The sequence below is a fragment of the Rhyacophila brunnea genome, unplaced genomic scaffold (assembly GCF_057557595.1).
Source record: "Rhyacophila brunnea isolate RB1 unplaced genomic scaffold, BYU_Rbru_1.0 scaffold_6, whole genome shotgun sequence".
Taxonomy (NCBI): Eukaryota; Metazoa; Arthropoda; class Insecta; order Trichoptera; family Rhyacophilidae; genus Rhyacophila; species Rhyacophila brunnea.
This window is the reverse complement of record NW_028233276.1, coordinates 34,726,475-34,746,958: the sequence shown is the minus strand read 5'-3', so window position 1 is coordinate 34,746,958 and position 20,484 is coordinate 34,726,475. Positions and strand designations below refer to the sequence as shown.

General features: G+C 34.0%; 1 protein-coding gene and 1 long non-coding RNA gene across 2 annotated transcripts in view; one reads left to right on the top strand and one right to left on the bottom strand.

Annotated features, from left to right (window-relative positions):
- Positions 1–11,994, top strand: part of Usp8 (Ubiquitin specific protease 8) — a 28,276-nt gene extending 16,282 nt beyond the window's left edge. The window contains exons 14-19 of the mRNA XM_085956486.1: positions 4,930–5,045; positions 6,157–6,283; positions 6,904–7,032; positions 8,019–8,213; positions 8,898–9,250; positions 10,827–11,994. Of these exons, the coding sequence (XP_085812612.1) occupies positions 4,930–5,045; positions 6,157–6,283; positions 6,904–7,032; positions 8,019–8,213; positions 8,898–9,250; positions 10,827–10,941 (1,035 nt within the window). The 3' untranslated portion in view covers positions 10,942–11,994. The remainder of the gene's footprint in view (positions 1–4,929; positions 5,046–6,156; positions 6,284–6,903; positions 7,033–8,018; positions 8,214–8,897; positions 9,251–10,826) is intronic.
- Positions 11,995–12,392: 398 nt separating this feature from the next.
- On the bottom strand, positions 12,393–16,591 carry LOC147065611 (uncharacterized). Its single transcript, XR_015071748.1, has 3 exons — positions 16,220–16,591; positions 13,997–14,240; positions 12,393–12,865 (listed from the first exon to the last, which is right to left on the bottom strand). It is a non-coding gene; the product is annotated as an uncharacterized LOC147065611 (long non-coding RNA).
- Positions 16,592–20,484: the final 3,893 nt, after the last annotated feature.

Here is a 20,484-nt window from a genome sequence, read left to right as displayed (position 1 = left end):
AAAATGGAATGGCACTACAGAAACTACACGCAAATAGTTGGCATGTAAAATTGGAGTTCCACTGTATATATTATGTAATTAATACATCTGATGCCAGTTTTATATGTAGAAAGATACAAAGAAATATATGTAGAATACTGCTTCTCATGTAATAATCTAATGATTATTGCAACCATTTTGTTTTCATGTATTCATATAGTTTGAAATGTTGAACCCTAAAAATTGTCCCCCAATCAACCAAATGTTATACATAATAAAGATACGTATTGAAAAGCGAGTGGGCAGGCCACGCGTTACACTCTTGTGTGTAATTCGATATCTCTGTGCACATGTATTTAAAACGTGTCGCTCTAATTCTTTAGCATATTTTTTGTTCATTGAACTACTAAGGTCACAGATATGTGGTAGAACAAGCAAATTAGAATGTCTTATCCTGATGAGCGAAATTTTGTTTTTTTTTTTTATTTATAATCGTAGACAAGTTTATCTACTGAAATACAGGCTTTGGATCTATCCACAATGTATGTTTGTCTATAAAAAAGGGGAAATGGGTTATTCTTTTTAATATAGAACTAATAACGGTTCTTTTTCTATATAGAATCATAAATTTGCAATCGTATTACATTAGTAGATTAACATGATAATATGAATTTGTGGTTCAAACAATGGTTTTGTTAAATGTGGCTATAAAATTTTATATGTATCCGTTGCCCAATCTCAATAAATTCAAAATTGTTTTCAAATGTCTCAGATCTGCCTGTTCAAATATGTCTTACTTCATTTTGAAGATTCTTTGGCAGGTGACATTTACAACGTCTTGTTGAGTTGTTAAAACCTCCGATGTGACAATTTTATCAAAACTGTCTTTTCACATTTTCTGTTTGTTTATATTACACTGCATAGTTTAGTATAACCCTCAATTGTTTTAAGTCAGTAGATATATCGGTTATAACACCATTATCAAGACTAGATAGACACTTTTCAGTTGGTTTGAATAAAAACGCAGCAAGGTTGACACTCTTTTGAAATAAATGTGGCCGAGCCAGGTCGAAGATTGCATCTTCATCATCAATGTGACGAGAGGCTGTTCTGCTCTCTTATCTAATTTTTAAAGTAATTGTCTTCTTCCCAATCATGCCTTGGCGACGGTGATGGCCGTTAAACTATTAATCCATTTATATTAAATTTAGAGCCTTTGTATAATGAATTAACTATATTATTTTATTTATATTCCATGTTTTCAATTGATTATATTCATGAATCTGATTTATTGGCATGATCTAATATTTCTCTTGTCTACCTGCTTTTATTGCGTCAAAATAATACAAGAAATGCACAGTTGTTGTCAGTGACGTCCCGTGGGGGTAGGCAGATTGAGCGTCGCTTGGGGGCGGCAGTTATTCGAAGGGCGGCAAATCGAGGAGAATCGTTAGGTATATGTAGAAATAGCTACATAAACTTAGTAATAACGGAAATATCTTTCCATTACAAAAATCAGCTCAATGGTTGGAAACAAAATGTATTAATTAACATAAAAGGTATAACAGGATTGTAAATTTTTGTCAGATTCGCGATGTCTAGTGTACTTCCGTTGTCCTAGGACGTCATGTCCTTGATGACACTTGCAGATTTGCGAATTATATTTGAATTATACGTATTTTTAAATATATCTGAAGCAGTGGCAATCAGTCGCAATATTGTCTATTGAAGCAGAGATGGCATTTAAATAAAATTAGATTTAGTGGTAATTATATTTTGTTAGTAATGTATCCATACAACATATTTATTATATATTGGGAGTCATGAAAGGATGATAAAAGATACTGTATAAAAAATGGGGCGGCATTTTGGCTCTGCCTAGGGGCGGAATTTTGTCTAGGAACGTCACTGGTTGTTGTAGTAAACACATAAGTAATTAAATCTGCGCTCAGCGAAAGGAATGTGAACTAGTAGCGATGTGGAATTTTCCAGAAGGGTGAAGCCTTTTTAAGCCTTCCGTGTCAATTTTCCCCTTGAGTACTGCAATTAATTAACCTTTCCTAGACATAGGCATGTATTTTCATCTAAGTACTTTTGGATTTAGCACTATTTAAAAACACGTTACAATTAATTGTTAGAATGTCAAAATTCAAAATAATCAAACACAAATTAATTAATATGAATTAACAAAATCATTCTGTGTCAGGGAAAAAAATGGCAGAATTACCCAAGTCTTCATAATAACTTACTTAATACATATTCAATTTTTTTGTTTAGCAAAGATCTTTTTATAAAACAACCTAAGTATTTTCTCGGTTTGAGGGTCCCTCCCCAAATTCTGTTTTGGAATTCAACATGCTTTCAATCAACTCTTCAAGAATTTGGAGTGACAAAATATTTGAATAAAACATTTCTCAGTCGCTACCTGTACTTTTGGTAAAAATCAAAGCAATAATTTTATTATGTTATCATAATTAGCCGAGGCAACTATTTCATGTTTGTTGTCCGTAACGTAAACCTTATTGAGGCTTCCTAATCAGGAAGCCATATCTAAATAATGTACTTATTCGTATACTATCTTCGTGTCATTACTTTACAGTGATTTCCAAGTGTTATGAAATATTTTTTTTATTAGAAATTATATTTGTTCGTTTGTCGGACACTAAAGTTAGTTTAGTTGGAAAAGTTGTTATTATGAAATCCCAATTCACCACTGCCATCTGCGTTTGGTACTCAGTACTTGTATTTCTTTCCATTTAGAGAATTGAACATTGGATAATACTTACACCAAAAATTTTAGTATTCATCAATCTATTTTGAATAAAAAATTGCTCATCAGGGTAATTTTTGGTGATGGTTTAGCAGCTAACTGTTGTATCATTGTGATATGAAAACCAATTACTGAACACGTTCATCATTCAACGTGAATTCAATGCAACTATGATACAAAATCATTAATATTTGTATAATATGGCAGTGGTGAATCCACTGGGATTTCATAATAACAACTTTTCCAACTTAACTAACTTTAGTGTCCGATAAATGATAATCCGATAAACATTTAATGTATTTTTAAAGTTTGAAGCGAACTAGTTCGCGGATATGGCCGGGCATACAGTCGTAAGATATTCGCCTGTCTTTGAAGACAGACTGCCAGTCTCAGGCATTTGTTTTGAATAATTTAAAATTCGGAAGAATACTGGTCCAATAATGAGACATTTAGCATATGATTGGTAAGTTTTTATGATAAACTTTCAATATATTTAAAAAAAAAAAAAAGGTTTATTTTTGCTAAAAAATTCGCGGCCTCTCACTTGCCGCCATACAAAACCTTCCGGCACAGATCAGGTTAACTTATGAATGTCATCTTTTTGGTACTACAAACCTCGGTGGGTGTTTAGCTTGTTTAAAAACTTTCTCCATCCTGAATGATCAAGTGTCGCAGCTTTCCAGTTGTTTTAGCCAAGCATCCTAAAATCCCACGTGGTCAGTCCAGCCATATCAATTTTGGGCATCCAGATCGTTTCATGCTTGCTATGCATACATAGTTTATTTTATTGGTAACTCCTCAGATAATTTCTGGTTCTGTGCACGTGGTGAATTAAGCATAGTCTCTTCATTAGCATTTTCATATGTTACGTATTGTTTTCGCCCCCACCATAGAGTGAGTACATACTTAAATAATATATCATATCGTTTTATAATCTAATACTATTATTATCCTATGGCTTTTTCCATTTTGGCGCGCGATTGTCTGCCTTATTTGTCATGTCTGATAGGTCCAAAAGAAATTTCTTTTCCCTTGATATTCTTTTTTCTAACACTGTAGTATATTATAAATTCAGTGCCACTTTTTTCATGAGCATTAAAAAATATTTATCTTTTTCTCTCAACATTTGAGAACATTAACGTTAACATTCAAGTGACTAAACACGAACGGTGGCTGTCTTGTGCTGTAGTCAACTGTTGAAGCCACGTGAAGAGGCATCACACAGTCTAATGCGTGCATTCTTCGCCATTATTATGGCAGCTGTCGACCGGTCATTCAGTTTAACAGTGAACTTGATCTCGATTACATCTCACGTATCATACCGCACTATAAAATGTCTCCCGTTAAAGTATTGTAATTTGGGATTCATTTGAAATGAAGATGCTATTTAGAGTGTCATTTAATAATTCCATTCTTGAATATTTATGTTATACAGTGTTTAAAAATTACAAAAGTTTATTTTTAATATTGACTACATACATTACATGCATGTGATTTAAAAAAAGTGTCAACCAATTCTATGTTGTCCGTATTCCTGATAATCCTCACCTGTCATTTGCTTCTTCTCTTTATCCTCTTTCTTGTTTTCCCTTTTTCGAGGTACACGACAATTCCTCGCAACGAATTTGTGTTCATTGACAGTTAAATTATTGTTGTGCGGAAGGAATACCGCAAAAGTTATCATGGTTCTTCTTGTGAAACTTCGGTTGAAACAGCTGTCTCCGCAACATCTTGTTTGCTTATTCAGAAGAGTAAGTAAATAACGCACATTGGTACCAATGTTTATAGTTAAATACATATTGTTCTTTATGACTATCTAGTAAATGTTGCGATTTATGGTGTAACAAGTCAAGAATATCCTTCACATTTCACTTTTACAACACCGCTGTGATGACAACACTCAAACACTAAATTTAAAGTAAATAACTTCACTTCTTTCACAGGTCATCAAAACATGAGTTTACACACAGTCTGACTGTATGGACGGACATAAATTATTGAACTATTCCACAACTGAATGGACTATTATAATAATTACAGTTTTGCTTTTAGGTAACAAAATCCAACGAAGTTTTTCTAGTAACAACTTTATTTTTCAACATTTCAATTCAATTTACCCTGGATTTATGAATTTATTTTCTGGTAACTAACTATAGACTAAATTTGAAATTATATTTCAGGGACGAGGTTTGACCGGTCTGAAAAACCTTGGTAATACGTGTTACATGAACTCTATCATGCAATGCCTAAGCAACACATCCGTACTCGTGCAATATTTCTGTGAAGGCGTTTACAGGTAAACTATCGTTTTTTACCTGTTAACAATTTTGTCTTACAGTTTAAGATGAGTTAATTCGACCACCAATTTGAATAATCACTATTATAATTGAAATATTTTGTTCTCTTTGGATTCACAGTTTTATGTTAGAAACTTTCAATCAAAATTAATTTACGAATACATTTTTCAGTGAAAGAATTTCTTTTTGAAAAGATAGTTTGGACTATAACTAGATGAAACTGATAACGTGATAACAAATAAACTTGTATTAAAATGTTTGGTGGTTAAATTCATAAACTGAACGTGATTCATTGAAAGATGTCAGTTATATGCTTTTGTTTATAGCCACAATCTTTGGCAGCCTGTTGTTATAATTGGGCGCAATTGCTCCCCTGTTGGGTTCGAATGAATCTGGGGGGCATTGCTAGTCCCAGAGCCAGTAGCGAGTGTTCCAAAGCATGTGGGCAATAAGAAATATATTTCCTAATATAATAGTACCACAACACCGGACTTATTCTAAATCAAATATTCTAAATAATGATGGTTCGATGTATTTGTCTGTAATTGACGTGGTCTGTGCCCTTTTATAGACAGTTATTCAAATTTATTTTACAAATTACATATTCAACATGTTCACAAAATGACAAATAAAAAACGAAAATAACGAATAAGTGTTAATAATATTTTAATAAAGGACAGGGTAAAAGATGAGTAAAAAAAATGCATGAAAGTACACTGAGTGAACCATATTTTAAAAACTTACGAAACGATGTACATCTAAATTCACCCTCGCATAATTTAATATATCAACAACTGAAGCGATTTGATTGAACCAGGTGTTATTTTTAGCTACATTTGTATTATAATGTTAATGCTTTGGTAAAGGTATAAGGCGAACATGTTCAAAATGATCAATGTATAAATTAATTAATAAAACAATATCCATTGATAAATTGTGTTGGTACATTTAATCATTTATGGAATTGACTGAATCTAAAATTGTTTTGAAATGCTTGCGGTAACACAGTAGTGACGATTGCTACAGATGCATATTCAATACAAAATTACTTGCAGCTAATGCATAAATAATTATTGCTTCCAGTTGTTGAAGAAATCTGTTATTTTACAGAGATCATGTGGGCGGCGCAGGGCGAGGGACGGGCGGAACTCAGGGAGCTGTAGCTGAAGAAGTGGCGGCTGTTGTTCGGACTCTGTGGTCTGGACAGTTTAGGTTCATTTCCACCAAAGACCTTCGGGTAATTGATCTGCAATCTTTTTTACTTCACTTCTTTTTGCCTACTACCTATCTTATTATAATCTGTCTGGTTCTGGGCAATGAGTTCATATGTAAAGTTTAGTGAGTAATCTTTTGCATATTGTTACACAACCTGCTGTCAATCCAGATGAAATTCATCGACTGAATTAAAAACTATAGAAATTAGTACACATAGGACATATTCATCCTTGTATTATAGTGATGCACAAATTGCGGCCTGGGACCGCATGCGGCTCAAAAGAACAAGTACTTTTTCATTTAATTCAACAAAATTCTAATTTTCTATATACAAAGTTATATTGAACAAATACATATGTACGTAATGCAGAGTGGAGAGTGATTGGAGTAGCTGATATGTAACTATTAAATTTAAAATAACAAAATGTATGTCTCGTCTAATATAATACCTCATTATTTTTCATCAACACTTTTACCCACTGTGACCCGTGAAGAGTTAGAAAATGGATAAATTGGCCCTTCTTTCCAATTAACCGCCGATTTTCCAATAAACAAAAAGTTCTGTTATGATAGCAATTTCATGAATAATAAATCCATTGGGTATTGATCATAATTGACAGTCTTGTACGATTGACTTTGCAGGAAGTGGTTGGCAGGTTTCAACCGATGTTCCGAGGAGTAGAGCAACAAGACTCTCACGAGTTTCTCACAATCCTCATGGACTGGCTGCATAATGATCTTCAAATACCCAGTAGACAAGAGAGCCATTTGGTTAGTTATAATATAACTCTTACTGATTTTACCACATCAACCATTGGTTTAAATATTATACCGAACAAACTGTCAGGAGGACCTTGGCTTCATTTTATTTCCTGCTCGACGACAGTCATCATATCTACCTCAGTAAATTTTAGTACCACAGTAAAACCTCGTTACTACGAATTCCATGGGACCGAAAGTTGAAAAAAAATTTGAATTACGAATTATGAAATGTATGGGGGGAAAATATTAATATTTAAAAAAAAAATTCTTTTTGATTTTCATCAATATCGTTTATGATCATAGATGTGCCTACCAAATTTCCGGTTCCATGGGTCATAAAATGTCAGGATTATTTTTATTACCTTAAACTAAGTAATTTATGATGTTTTACGAAAAGTCTGTCACAATTTTCAATGACTGGCTCATGAAATAGTGTACTTTATTAAGATTTATTGAATATTTTTATATGCCAGGACTTTAAGGCGAATTAAAGGTATGGTTTTACATGAAAATAATGTTCAGGGGACTTTTTTTTCGCAAAAATTTCGAATTATCCGTGTTTTTATTAACGAGGTTCTACTTTACCACCTACTTTTAGATTTGAGCGTATTACATTTATATATCATCATATTGACAATAAAATATTAATAAAAAAACATTATTTAGAATGTGAAGTTTGTTTTTGAACATACAGAATCTATCACTACTTAGAAACACATAAAATGACATATATGTACTGATTAAATCCTACTTAAAACCTGTGAAACATTGAGTATTTGCCACTATTGAATAGTCTAGTGCCTTCATCTCCACCTCACCTTCCAGTCCTTTGAGTCTTCTTATAGCCCTTCTACTTAATAACCCTCGTGGTACAATACCGAAATTATCATAATTTTTTATACTGATATTTCGTATGGCTATATTCTATTAATGTTAATGAAATATGTACAAAGAAATATTGTTTGCTAATTTTTATTATTTGTTTTCTTTTACAGAATAGTTTACCTCCGTGGGAAAAGGCGTGGCAGGAGTACACCAAATCAAAAGAGAGCCTAATTTTGAGATTATTTTATGGCCAAATCAAATCAACGGTGAAATGTATGGTTTGCGGGAAAGAAAGTATTACCTATGAATCATTCTCCAGTTTATCACTAGAGCTACCCGCTAAAGCAAATAAATGTTCTCTTGGCGTAAGTATGGCTATCTCATATCAGAATCTTTTATTTCTTTAATTTAAGGGTGCCTGTGCAAGTCAGCAGTAATCCGTATCCAGGCGAAGGGTGGAAGTTGTTGAGACACTTAACACAATAAACTTTGTCGGTCACACTTATTTGTTTTCATTGAACTAAGAATATAAATTACAGATGGTGTTGGTTAGTTTTTTAAATTCATATTATTTTTAACACAAATTACATTATAACGCAATCAAATTGATGTAATTGTTATTTAAGATTCACGATTGCTCACAACGATCGACTAAGTCGAGTCGTTGGATCTGTTTGTCTAACTGGAGCTTTATTAGATTGAATTTGATTTTTTTGTGATGGCACCTCAGGTAAGTTATTTAGAACAAAAAACAACCCACAAAGACTGCCTCGTTTTGACTATTAATCAGATCGATTCTTGAATTTAGGGATTTTTTCTAGATTGGCTACACTGGACAATCATTGCAAAAAATACGACTTCTGTCATTAACTTATAAATTTTGATTTACATTGTATACTTTTTTGTGATATATTATGTTCATTTCGATTTCTACATTAAAAAGTACCTAATAGTTTATATTTCTTCTTTGTGGATACGGAGTAGGTACCTACTGAATATTTTGTGAATTATTATTCCTTATATATGTTTCTTCTCAATTTTGTTTATAGGACTGTCTTGATCTTTACCTCAGCGATGAACGAATAATGGGATGGAACTGTCCGTCATGTAAAGACAAACGAAATGCCGTAAAGAAATTAGATATTTCCAGATTACCCCCTGTTTTGATAATTCACTTCAAAAGGTTCTACGTCGACCCAAAAGATTACCTTTCAAATACATATAGAAAAAAGCAGACCTACATAGACTTCCCTTTGCAAAATTTAGACATGGGACTGTTTTCACTTCAAGCCTCCCGAGGGAGAACAAACACAGTCTATAACTTGTATGGAGTTTCCAATCACTACGGGTCTATGGAGGGAGGCCATTATACAGCATATTGTAAAAGTAGTGTCCATTCCAAGTAAGAAATATAATATACTATTCTATTATTTTAATATGTAAGTAAGAGTTCCCCAAACTTGACATTGCAAGCAACTGTGTACTTATGTTTTGTACAAGTATCAAAAAAAGTCATAAAACGTTTTAATTTTTTAAGATAATTTATATTTTCGGCACAATCCGTTATGACTCTAAATATTATTTCTGTGACCCAGCGGAATTGAATCACCGATGTAAGATAGTTTTGCATGTGATTTGCTTAATTTTTTATAAAAAAACATCATTCAGTAAATCAAGTTCAAGCAGTGATTTTCCACCTTTTTTGTTTAGTTTAAAGGAACCCTTGCACCAAATACTTTCTCCCTCGCACCGCGGCCGTCGCCTACAGTCCACGCGGGCGCCTCCCATCGAGGCGTTCCCTACCTGCGCGCGCCGGCGTCTCAGCTGGACGGCGAGGAGAGGGTCGCCCGGATGAGAATATAAGGCGCTACGCAGTCCCAAACAAATCAGTTAACCTTGGGCCAGCTTGGCCTTGACTCAGCATAGTAGTCTTGCTTGGTTCTGAAAAAGATATACACGGCTTTCCGTAAACTCTATCAGACCACAGTGAGCTATTCTTGCTAAACCCTGCTCAAACACAGTAGTCTTGCTTACACTGAAAATGGTATATGCGGCTTACCGTAACCCTATCAGTGTACAGTGAGCTATTGTGGTGAGCCAGGCACGAGATCAGGTTTCGCCATAGTTTCGCCTTCAAACAAACACAACGAACCCCTTATAATATTTATTAAGGAAGTACCTACTTTTACCCTTATAACCTTTAGTTTAGGAACCGGTTCTGTGCCAAAGCAAACATGTTCGTGTATATGGCCGGCATACAAGGCCGGCCATACAAAAAATGCGGACTTATTCGCCTGTCTTTGAAGACAGAATGCCAGTCTCAGGCGTTTGTTTTGAATAATTTAAAATTCTGATAATAATATAAATAATACTGATAAATTCTAAGAATACTGGTCCAATAATGAGACATTTAGCAAATGATTGATAAACAGTTATTATCGCGATAGTTTAAAATACACACTATTGCTGTAAGTAAATCCATGCATGTATGTACAGGCACTATTCAAATATTTTTACTCAGTTTTACTCACCTTTTTCGCAAATTCTCAGAGAATCTTGCTCACAGAACCTGGTTGGGATTTACTGGGCTGAAAATCAAAGCCGATTTGATTAGAATCATCAATCTATCATGTATTTCTAATAACTTATTTCAGCGTTGCGCCAATCAGTAAATTATAAGGTGTATTTAGTGGTCTACTGATGCCTATTTATCCAATGTTCATGGAATAACAATCATTGTGGTTGTGACTGAGTTTGATGGTTTCAAACTCAGTCTATTTATTTTGAAATATATGTACGACATAAATGTTATATGAGTATTGGCTCTAAAGGCTTTGGCGGTATGCTATAAGATTGGATGTAAAACACCACCTATGCATGCATTATTAATTATCGGAGTCACAAATCTCATAATAATATGTATGTAGCCATACTCTGTTTTTCTATGATTGTAATAGTGCATTATATTTTTATTTCAGATGGTGTAAATTTGATGACCATCTGGTGACAGAAATTACCCCTAGTGATGTTAAGTCTAGTGCATCTTATATTTTATTTTATACATCACTTCCGGACAGTGCCTTGCAGCGATGAATGAAGTCGTAAAGTTATTTTTTATGGAATCTGCGGACTTAGTGGGAATAAAGATTGTGTGCGCAGGAAAGTGGTCGTTTGAGTGTTTTAAGGGCAGTACCAAGTGCAATTTATTATTATTTTTGGAAGTGGTCTTAAACCCATTATCGTAGCTCTAGAAACTGACATGTAAAATTAAGATGAATAAAGAAAGGTTATTTAAATTGTAACACACATGATGCATCTCTCATGGACGAGTGATGAGCCATCTAAACTATCAACATGCATCAATACTGAGGTCATTTTTGAATTTTTTTAAATATGTTGCCCTATCCCATAAAACTCATTATGCAGGAAGCTTAAAATATTGTCTGTCAAAAATTTTGATTTGTTTTATGAATTTTTAACGGAGCGACGAGAAACCTATTTTATTAAAAAAAAAAAACGATGTATGAAATATAAATTTACAAACTTCATAAAATTACGACAAGAGTTTATTTAATATTCTGCACAATTAATGTTTTGTGGAATAGGGCTTTTTTAATGTCAGCGGTCGATATGCATAATCTCATATTAATACTTTACCTACTGCTCCCGCCAACATGGTGTCATATAACAGTTACAAACCGCATATGTATCAGTGGTGTCTTTAGATAAATACAACTTATCATTACAAAATCAAATCGATATTCAATTTTAAACTTGCAGACGTGCATCACTGCATTGTTGTTTGGCTCGCCTGGCCTGATGTTTAAATTTTTGATGTCAATCATAAATACTTTCAAGTTTATCGCTATTTGAAAATGCACAAAAGGTCAGTTGCTTCTGAGGTAAAATAAATATGCCACATACAGTAAAAACTCATTAATACGAACACGGTTAATTCGAAATTTTCGCGAAAGTATATAAAATCTATACTTGAAGCGATTTCGAACAATTTTACAAAATTGGAACAAAAAACTTTTTTTTCGAGTTTTACTGTTTTGTGCCATACATTCTGTTTTTTGTAATTCGATTTTTTTTTTTGATTTTCTGTTTTGTTGATTTAAAGGGATTTAAAATTAACTGTTGAATATACTCGAATAATTATAAAATTGTTGCTCTATGTTCTTTTTTGTAACCAATAGTGATGTGATCAAACTGCTGAAATCATTTAAAAATGTATATGTTCATTCACAACAACTAATAACTTGCGTCACCTGTCAAGTTGATTTGTTAATCTAACTCAATGCTGTTTTAGCTGCTAAATCTCAATATATATTATGTATACACAAGGGAATAATGTACTAACTACATTTATGTTATAATTAGGGATTGCAATACTGGTATTTCAAAACCGGTATTCCAGTAATTATCAATACCGAAATACCGGTTTTAATAACCCAAAATACCGGAATATTCGGTATTAAGAAAGCACACTTGTTAACGTTTTTGAAAATTAATTATAAGTTATGTGCTGCTAAAATGCAAATATGTATATTGAGTGAATCCAACAAAGGTGAAAAAATAATAAAACAAATTTCATCAAATATATTTACATATATAAGTAATTGTCGCGATTATCATATGTATATACCAATATTATTTGACAATCGAAAATATATTATTTTATAACTTATAAACTTCATAAATTTATAGTAAATATTGTACCTACCTATATTTATTTATTACCATGTGTATCAACTTTTTTTAAGTTACTGCTTCTTGAAATAGTTCAAATGATGTACGTATTAATAACCATTATTAATTTTAAAGTATTATGTGTATTTATGTAAAAGTATAATGATTAACATGTACAGAATAATAAGATAAATTTGTTCATAATTTATATGAATAAATATTTTTTTTTACACCGTCTTTCGTTATCACCCTCACCACCCATCATCAGAACTTTCCTCTTCTTCTTCTTCTGATGACTTATTGGCATATTTTCCCGAAAGAATACCTAAAAAGAAAATAGTCTTGTGTATCAAGTAGCAAAAAGTGATTCGGGCAGTATATGATGATGCAACGTGTTTGACTCTATTCGAATGCAGTGAATCTGACAGAATTAATATCAAATGTTCTATATTTAAAATGACTTTATTTATTTTTATGTTCAGTAACCTCATTGAAATTTCTGTGCGCCTGATACATTAGAACTCTTATAGATAGATCACTTGAATTGAAACGAAACAAATCAGATTATATTTATTTATTTAAGCAAACAAAACATTGTAGACATAACGAATGAAAATTCAGGACGTTCACAACATGAGATTAACATTATAACAAATAAAAAAACCAACAATTTTTTAAATAAAATAAAGTTTCAAAAACAAAACGCACAGTTACATTATTGAAAACGTCTATGTCTTTAGGAGGGAGTGCATTTACTAGTCTTGCACTGGTGCCTGATAGGCTTGACTCGGGGAAATATTCCTGACACAGAATACGTAATGGCTGCGACCACGTAGGTAATTGACAGGCGCATATAAGTTTTAATTCTTTAGGACACCATGATTGGAAACCATCCCTTGTGATAGCATGCAAAAATGTCTCAAGAGCAGAAGTGACCTACGAGATTCAAGAGAGTGAAAAGTGAGCATGCTTTGTAGAAAGGCAGTCGCAAGGTAATCGTTTGACGAATTATTGAAAGGAAAATAAGTAGGATGTATGTCTTAAAATACACATTGAAGAAATTTCTTCTACAACTATGTGTCACAAAAATTTAGTTTTTGCAATGCCTTGGATAATTGATGTCAATTTGGCACCACTTGGCAATTTGGTTTTTCAGATATTTCTTAAAAACCTACATAGGTACACACTTAAAATAACAATAATTTAAATATTGAAATTAGACTTATAATAAAAAGGTTGAAGCATTTTCAGTACCTAGTCTTTTTAAATTTACTACAGAATGAAATCCGGCTGTTGGGCCATTTTTATTTCTTTTTCAAAATATGTGTTTAATGAATTAACTGTATTTTTGTCAGGTGAATGAGCACAGAAGTCTGAGCAGGCTAGTAAAATCCGATACCGACAGGAAACCAAGAGCCAGACTAGTATTCAAAGAAAATTAAGTGTTCATACTTACTATCGATATCATTAATAATACTGAGATTCAACTCCCTATTGTTGTACGCAGATTCTGCTTCATCCAATTGTTCTAGCTGCGGGATAGCTGCTGACGTTGATGGAATGGTTTCAACATTTTTGATAGATTGTCCTATGGGTTGCGTGTTACTTTCATCAATATCATCTTTGTTCAAATCGACTTGTTCTGTTTCAGGAATATCAGATTTATTATTTAGCATACTTTGAAGTTGTAATCGCTCCACCTAATCAAAATAATATCATGGTGAATTAATTCATTTGTATGCTTACTTATGGAATGACGTAAAACAAATGTCTTATTTGATTTTACAAATTTAACGAGGTGATTTTGAGAGCTGGCATTGAACTGACATTTGAAATGCATCTTGTACAAAAGACTAATATGACCAGTTGTGTCATGTATGGCTCGGAGACCTGGTGCATGACCAAGAACATATTAAAAGTGTTGGGCTCATTATCAGGCCTATCAATGAAATACGGTTGGGGTGGAAACGAAATTATAACTATATATATAATTAAGAGCTGTACAGGGGCACGCACAGTCTATCAAATCTGACCACCTTAGATGGATAGGCCATGTAGACAGGATGGGCAAGTCACGCATGACAACTCGTAGTCTAGTGCGGAAGGCACTGACTTTTCATCCGGGGACTCATTTCATTCGATTCCAGGTGAGGTCACAATATATTTACATGATTTTCTCAGTGTCCGGGTGTTAGTGATTGTTTCACTTCTATTACTAATAACACTACTGTCATTGGGCCTCATGACCTGTTGTAGTGTTAAAAAGATTATATAGGTATGTTATATTTTTTTTTTTCAATATAAAACTGACTTTTGGGAAGCCGGAAGTCAAATGAAGACGTGGTCGACCTCATACAAGATGAAGGGATAGTGGCGAGTTGAATTTAAAGACCTTGTGCAGCCTAAACTGGAGGGAAGCGGCTTTGTACAGAGGAGGTCAAGACCTACATGGGATTGTAGTGCCAGGAAAAAAAGAAATTTATTATCTCGAATATTACTTAATTATTGAAAATATTCCATGACCCACCCAACATGGCAAACCCATAGGTTGAGAAACCATGTAACCTATGAAATAAAAATATCGGTACAAGTCGGTTATAGGGAAGCCAGACAGGAACCGCGCTAATTGTCATAGCCAATTTTGGCAAAATTCATGAATTAGAAGAATGAAAACCTAACAATTCATCCAGTATATCGGTTATTTTCAAAATGTGTTTCCCGCTGGCTTCCTCATAACCGACTTGTACCAACATATCTTATTAAAAAGGTCTTAAGATCGAAAGAAACATCTAATTTATGAACATCCAAAGTGGGACACAGACAGAATGAACAACACATAAGCGTTAACAAAGCCAGAGGGACAATGATAAGTTGGGAGATCATAACTATCCAGTAGTTGGAAAGAATAGAAAAGGATCTCCAACTGGCTTTCCGGGTCAAGGCGAGAAGATTTTGGGGTAATTGTGCCGCAGGTGTTAGCTTTTATATTTTTTTTTATGAAAACAGTTTATTCCATGTAGACAATTATAATAAATACCTTTTCCTGTCAGCGCATAGGCTTTTCGATCCAATAATAATTGAAAATTTGAAATTTTCATAAATTTTGATGCATCATTATCACAAACTAAGATTATATTAGGTTGGGGTAGGTTAGATTAGGTTACGTTTGGTTGGGTTTAAAAAGAAAGTTATAATCTCATGACATCATCTGCGGCACATTTACCGATTTTGGAGACGGACAGGCCGCAAGCCGGGCTGTAGCATCACTACCAATAATAAAAAAAACGTCACATTAGAGATAATAATCAAAAGTACCTAACTTTTAAAAAAACTTCCCTGAAAAATTAGTAATTGGCTAGTATGAATAGCATTTATATACCTAGTGAATTGTATAATATTTGTGTAAAAATATCAATTAAGTACTTGATGAATAAAGCATCGTTATAGCTGTTACAAATTTAAAAAAAATTAAAGTAGGTACATAACAAAAAGTTTCCTCATAAACAGGTAATATGACAGTTAGTTATTTTTGAATGGAGGATCAGTCGTGTAGGTATTTTAATTTAATTGTCGGGTCACGCAAAATGTCCCGGTCTTGTCTCAAAAATAGTTGTCAATGGTAGTAGGTATAAGCACACAAATGCTCCGTCAAAAAATGGTAATTTACTTTGCTACGAACCTGGAGGGATATTCTGTGTGACTTTATTAATTTCAATGCAGCAACCAACCATGCTTCTTCATTTAATAATTCCCGCTCTCTTGCAACTAATCCAGGAACAGTGTGTGCCATTTTAAATATAATTTATCGTAATCTGTTATCATATAATTGTATTGTTTTAAAACATAACCTATATGCATAAGAAATTACGAGCAAACGTACTTCATGCGTATATTCTATATCTAAATATTTTCTAAGTTTCTGAACGTTATTTAAATTGTTTTTTTTTTATATTTGGAATATATATATGAACGAAATAGTTAATGATTATTTATTTTTGTTTATTAAGTTTTGACACTTCACAAGTTGACAACAATTTCACCAGTGACCATACTCACCATAGTCGAATATACTATATAATACCATAGACTAATATAGAAATCTAGATAGGTAGGTACCACCATAGACTATACTAATTTTGACAGTTTAATTAATAATTAGAGAGATTAAACCCAACCTCTTTGCTTTTAATACTCGTTTCAAAATGACGACATCATAATAATACGATTTTTGCCCGGAAACAAAATTTTACGGAAAGTATTTTAGTCTATGGTTTACGCTGTTCTTTAATCTATGGTCTACTCGAGCCATAGACTAATAAACTAGGTACTTAACCAATGCACCTCCAACTGTATAGGGACATCATATCGAAAGATAAGTATCGATACCTGCTATTGGTAGCTCATCGAAAGAAAGTATTGGTTAAAGAGTGTCAATATTTTTTACGTCCCTACCAATGTAATTATAGATATCAATACATTAGAGCAGGGTTTCCCAAACTATGTTCCACTGAACCTGAATAGGTGTTCCGCGAAGATTTAGAAAGGTTTTATACCCTGGAACACATTTAAAGATCTTCTACTAAATAGATGTAAAATAAGTAAACCTAAGATAATTAAAGAATCTTCTCTATATTGAAAGGCGAGTGATGATATATTTCCACTGATGTTTATGACGTCAAGTATTTAGATAGATCATGGCTCCCACAAGGGGGGGGGGGCTGACAGGCCTCTAGCCTGGGGGCCTGGGCTTACGGGGAGCCCTGTGTGAGAAATCGACCAGCCAAATGAGATAAACATACATCACAAACATGCACTAATTGTAAAAAAATGTCGCCATGTGGTTTTGCCATAGGTATAGATATATTTGCCATAGATCTTAATCGGACACGGTGGTTTTGCCTCCAAGCTCTGTCAGCTTGGCCTAATAGAATCTGGTTTTGCTTATGTGCCAAATTGCAGGATGCCGATCACATCCTCTGGGAGTGTCCCAATATGTCGGTTGAAAGGGAAGAGCTTCTCAAGTCGGTTCGACCCTCAGTTGGACCGGTTGGCCATTGCGTTTTTTTGTCAATTTATCAGCTTTTAAAAAGTTTGCGGCATTTTACGGCGAACGAGAAGGTCTTTTCTCATCGAGATTTGACCGTAATACATTATATCGAATAAGGGATCACGCACACTCTAGTGCACGCTAACCAAGGTCTTGGGAAGTTGCTCCTGGGACACTTTCGGCACAAATTTGAAGAGCGCCTAACATTCGTTACGCCACGGTATACGCCTGCATAATGGGTGTAGAAACGTGGATGGAATAGAAAGTTTGCAGATCGTTGTAATTTGGCCGTGCTAATTGGACATTTTAAATATGTAGAATACCAATGGGAAATAAAATATTTTGCGACCTTGTTTTTCTACGGAGGTCCACAGTTTTGAAATCTTCATCGGAGAACTTCGCCTTATAAAGTAGATAACCAGCGCCATCTTAAAATACAAAATTAAACAGAGTCGGATGTGAGATAACCCATATTATCTGCTCGAATTTGCAAACATACAACATTAGAAATAAAAAAAGTGTGCCATCAAATTCTTTTTTTAAGCCACAAAAGGAGCTGAAGATGATACATACAAGGAACAAAAATTGTTTATAACATTAAACTACATAATAATAACTTTAAAAGGCTTGTTTCTTTTACATTTGCCTACAAACTGAACCCAATCCCATGGAGTAACAATTATCTGCATACCGTTCAGCATCTTTTTTATGTTCTGTTATAGAGTACATAGTCAGTGTCGATCTCCATGTGTGTATGGCCTCGTAATAGGAATTTGTGATTTATGATTTTCCGCGTAGGAATGGTTTTCAGAAGCCAGGTATATGAAAAAACAATCATGATATTCCTATTTTGGCAAGGGCAATTATCATACCAAATCGTCAGCTCTTCAATATTTGCTAAAACATTCCTAGATGCCCATTTCATCAAGCAGCAGCCGATCTTATTGCCTCCCCTTCCACCTTTTATTTCATCCACATCAGTGTTGTGTCTCACCACTTATATCATCGTAAATTGTAAAATTCAGAGTCCAGTTAATTTACTACTTATGGACTTCAGTGTTTCATTCATTTGTGTAATGAAATAAAATAAAATTTTCTGCATATTTAACTCAGAAAGTGTGAGAGTGAAAGTGTGAAAGAAAGACTCGTGATCTTTGCTATGCGAACATATACAATTTAACAATAACATTATAATACAAATCATATGGGTACTCATCTGCTGGTTCCTTTGGAGTTGTAGACACTGATTTTACAAATGAATGTTAATGAAAGTTCAAATGAAGCGAAAGAAATACTGATATTTAATGTGACCGGCGTCCGTACCGGCCATCAACAAAAGTAAGTTAAGTGCAGACTGCAGAGCTCCTTCCAGATCAAACGCCAGGGTAAAAGTGATAGAAATCGATAGAGGTCCAACCCTCATGCCCGCCAAAGTACAAAGTAGGGTCTCGTCCTGCCGCATGGTTGGAGTTGGTGTGAAAGACAACCAATCTTGCGTCTTCTTCTCTCTTGGTCAGCATTTACCTACTTTGAATTTAGGTATAGGTAGGTATCCACTACGTGACAACACCCCTTTTCCACTCCAAGAAAAAAAGATTGAACTCCTCCCAGGGTTTCCATTGGCAGTCAGCTGTTCATGGTGTGACATATCGTAGTAGAATTTGTCCACGTCTCGTCAGTATCTTAACCATTGAAGTTCAGTTGCCTCTGCCAGAGTAGCAACAAGTAGTAGACCATTGTGTGAGACACTGACCCAAGATCAGTAGTGGAGAGCAGTTCCTCATCTTGCAGAGTGGTTTGTTCCAAGGGCCGAAACACATCCTTCGAAGTTTCCTCGTTTTAAAATTTTTAATAATAAGCTTTTCAAATTCAAAGCAGGAGATCTTCCACTTAGTGATAAAAACTGGAAAGAATGTGTGAAGTTTTCTGACAGAATAGATTTAATTAAAAAAATTCATTGTGATGTTAATTTAACTCATCTAGGTATCTATGAGACGTTAAAAAGAATAACTTTATACTATTATTGGCCCGGACTTTTTAAAGACGTAACTAACTTCATAAGTAAATGTAGCATTTGTGAGAAATTCAAACATTTCACCAAACCACCTTCAGGTTTGATGACAAATCCTAAAGTAGTAGATCGACCGCTACAAACGCTGTCGATTGATCTAATTGGACCCTTCCCGAAAGCGATGGATGGAGCTATGTATATTCTTTCCGTAGTTGATGTATTTTCTAAGTACGTTTGGTTGAAGGCTTTGAAGAAAGCAACCTCAAAACCTATTATTCAATTTATGGAATCTGAATTTTTTTTGAAACATGGCGTGCCTTTTTGTATGTTAGCTGATAATTGTAAGCAGTTCATCTCGAATTTAAAGTTTTTCTAGCAAAATGTAACGTTCCAAAATTGTTTTTAAATGCCTTCTACTCTCCACAGAGTAATACAGTGGAACGCTATAATCAAACCATAAATACCTCTTTAGCCATCTTAGTTGGTAAGAATTAGCGTCTTTGGCCGGAAAACGTGATTCATGTACAAACAGCGCTGAATTCAACTGTAAATATAGCTACTATGTTTTCCCCATATTATTTGTTACATGGAAGAGACATCATTCTTGATGGTCGCTTTCACTTTCCTCACCACGTACCAACTCATGTAACTTCTGGTCAACCAAACATGGTCAACCAAGATAAATTTACTAACAAATTACTCGAACTCCCTTATATTTTTGATACAGTACAGGAAGAGTTATTCACTAATTTCTTTAGAAACGCCAAGCGTTATAATCTCAGGAGGAAATCAATCCAATACAGCGAAGGAGATACTGTATACAGAAAGAACTTTGTACAGTCTTCGGTAGCTAATTATTTTTCTAGCAAATTAGCGCCGAGGTTCG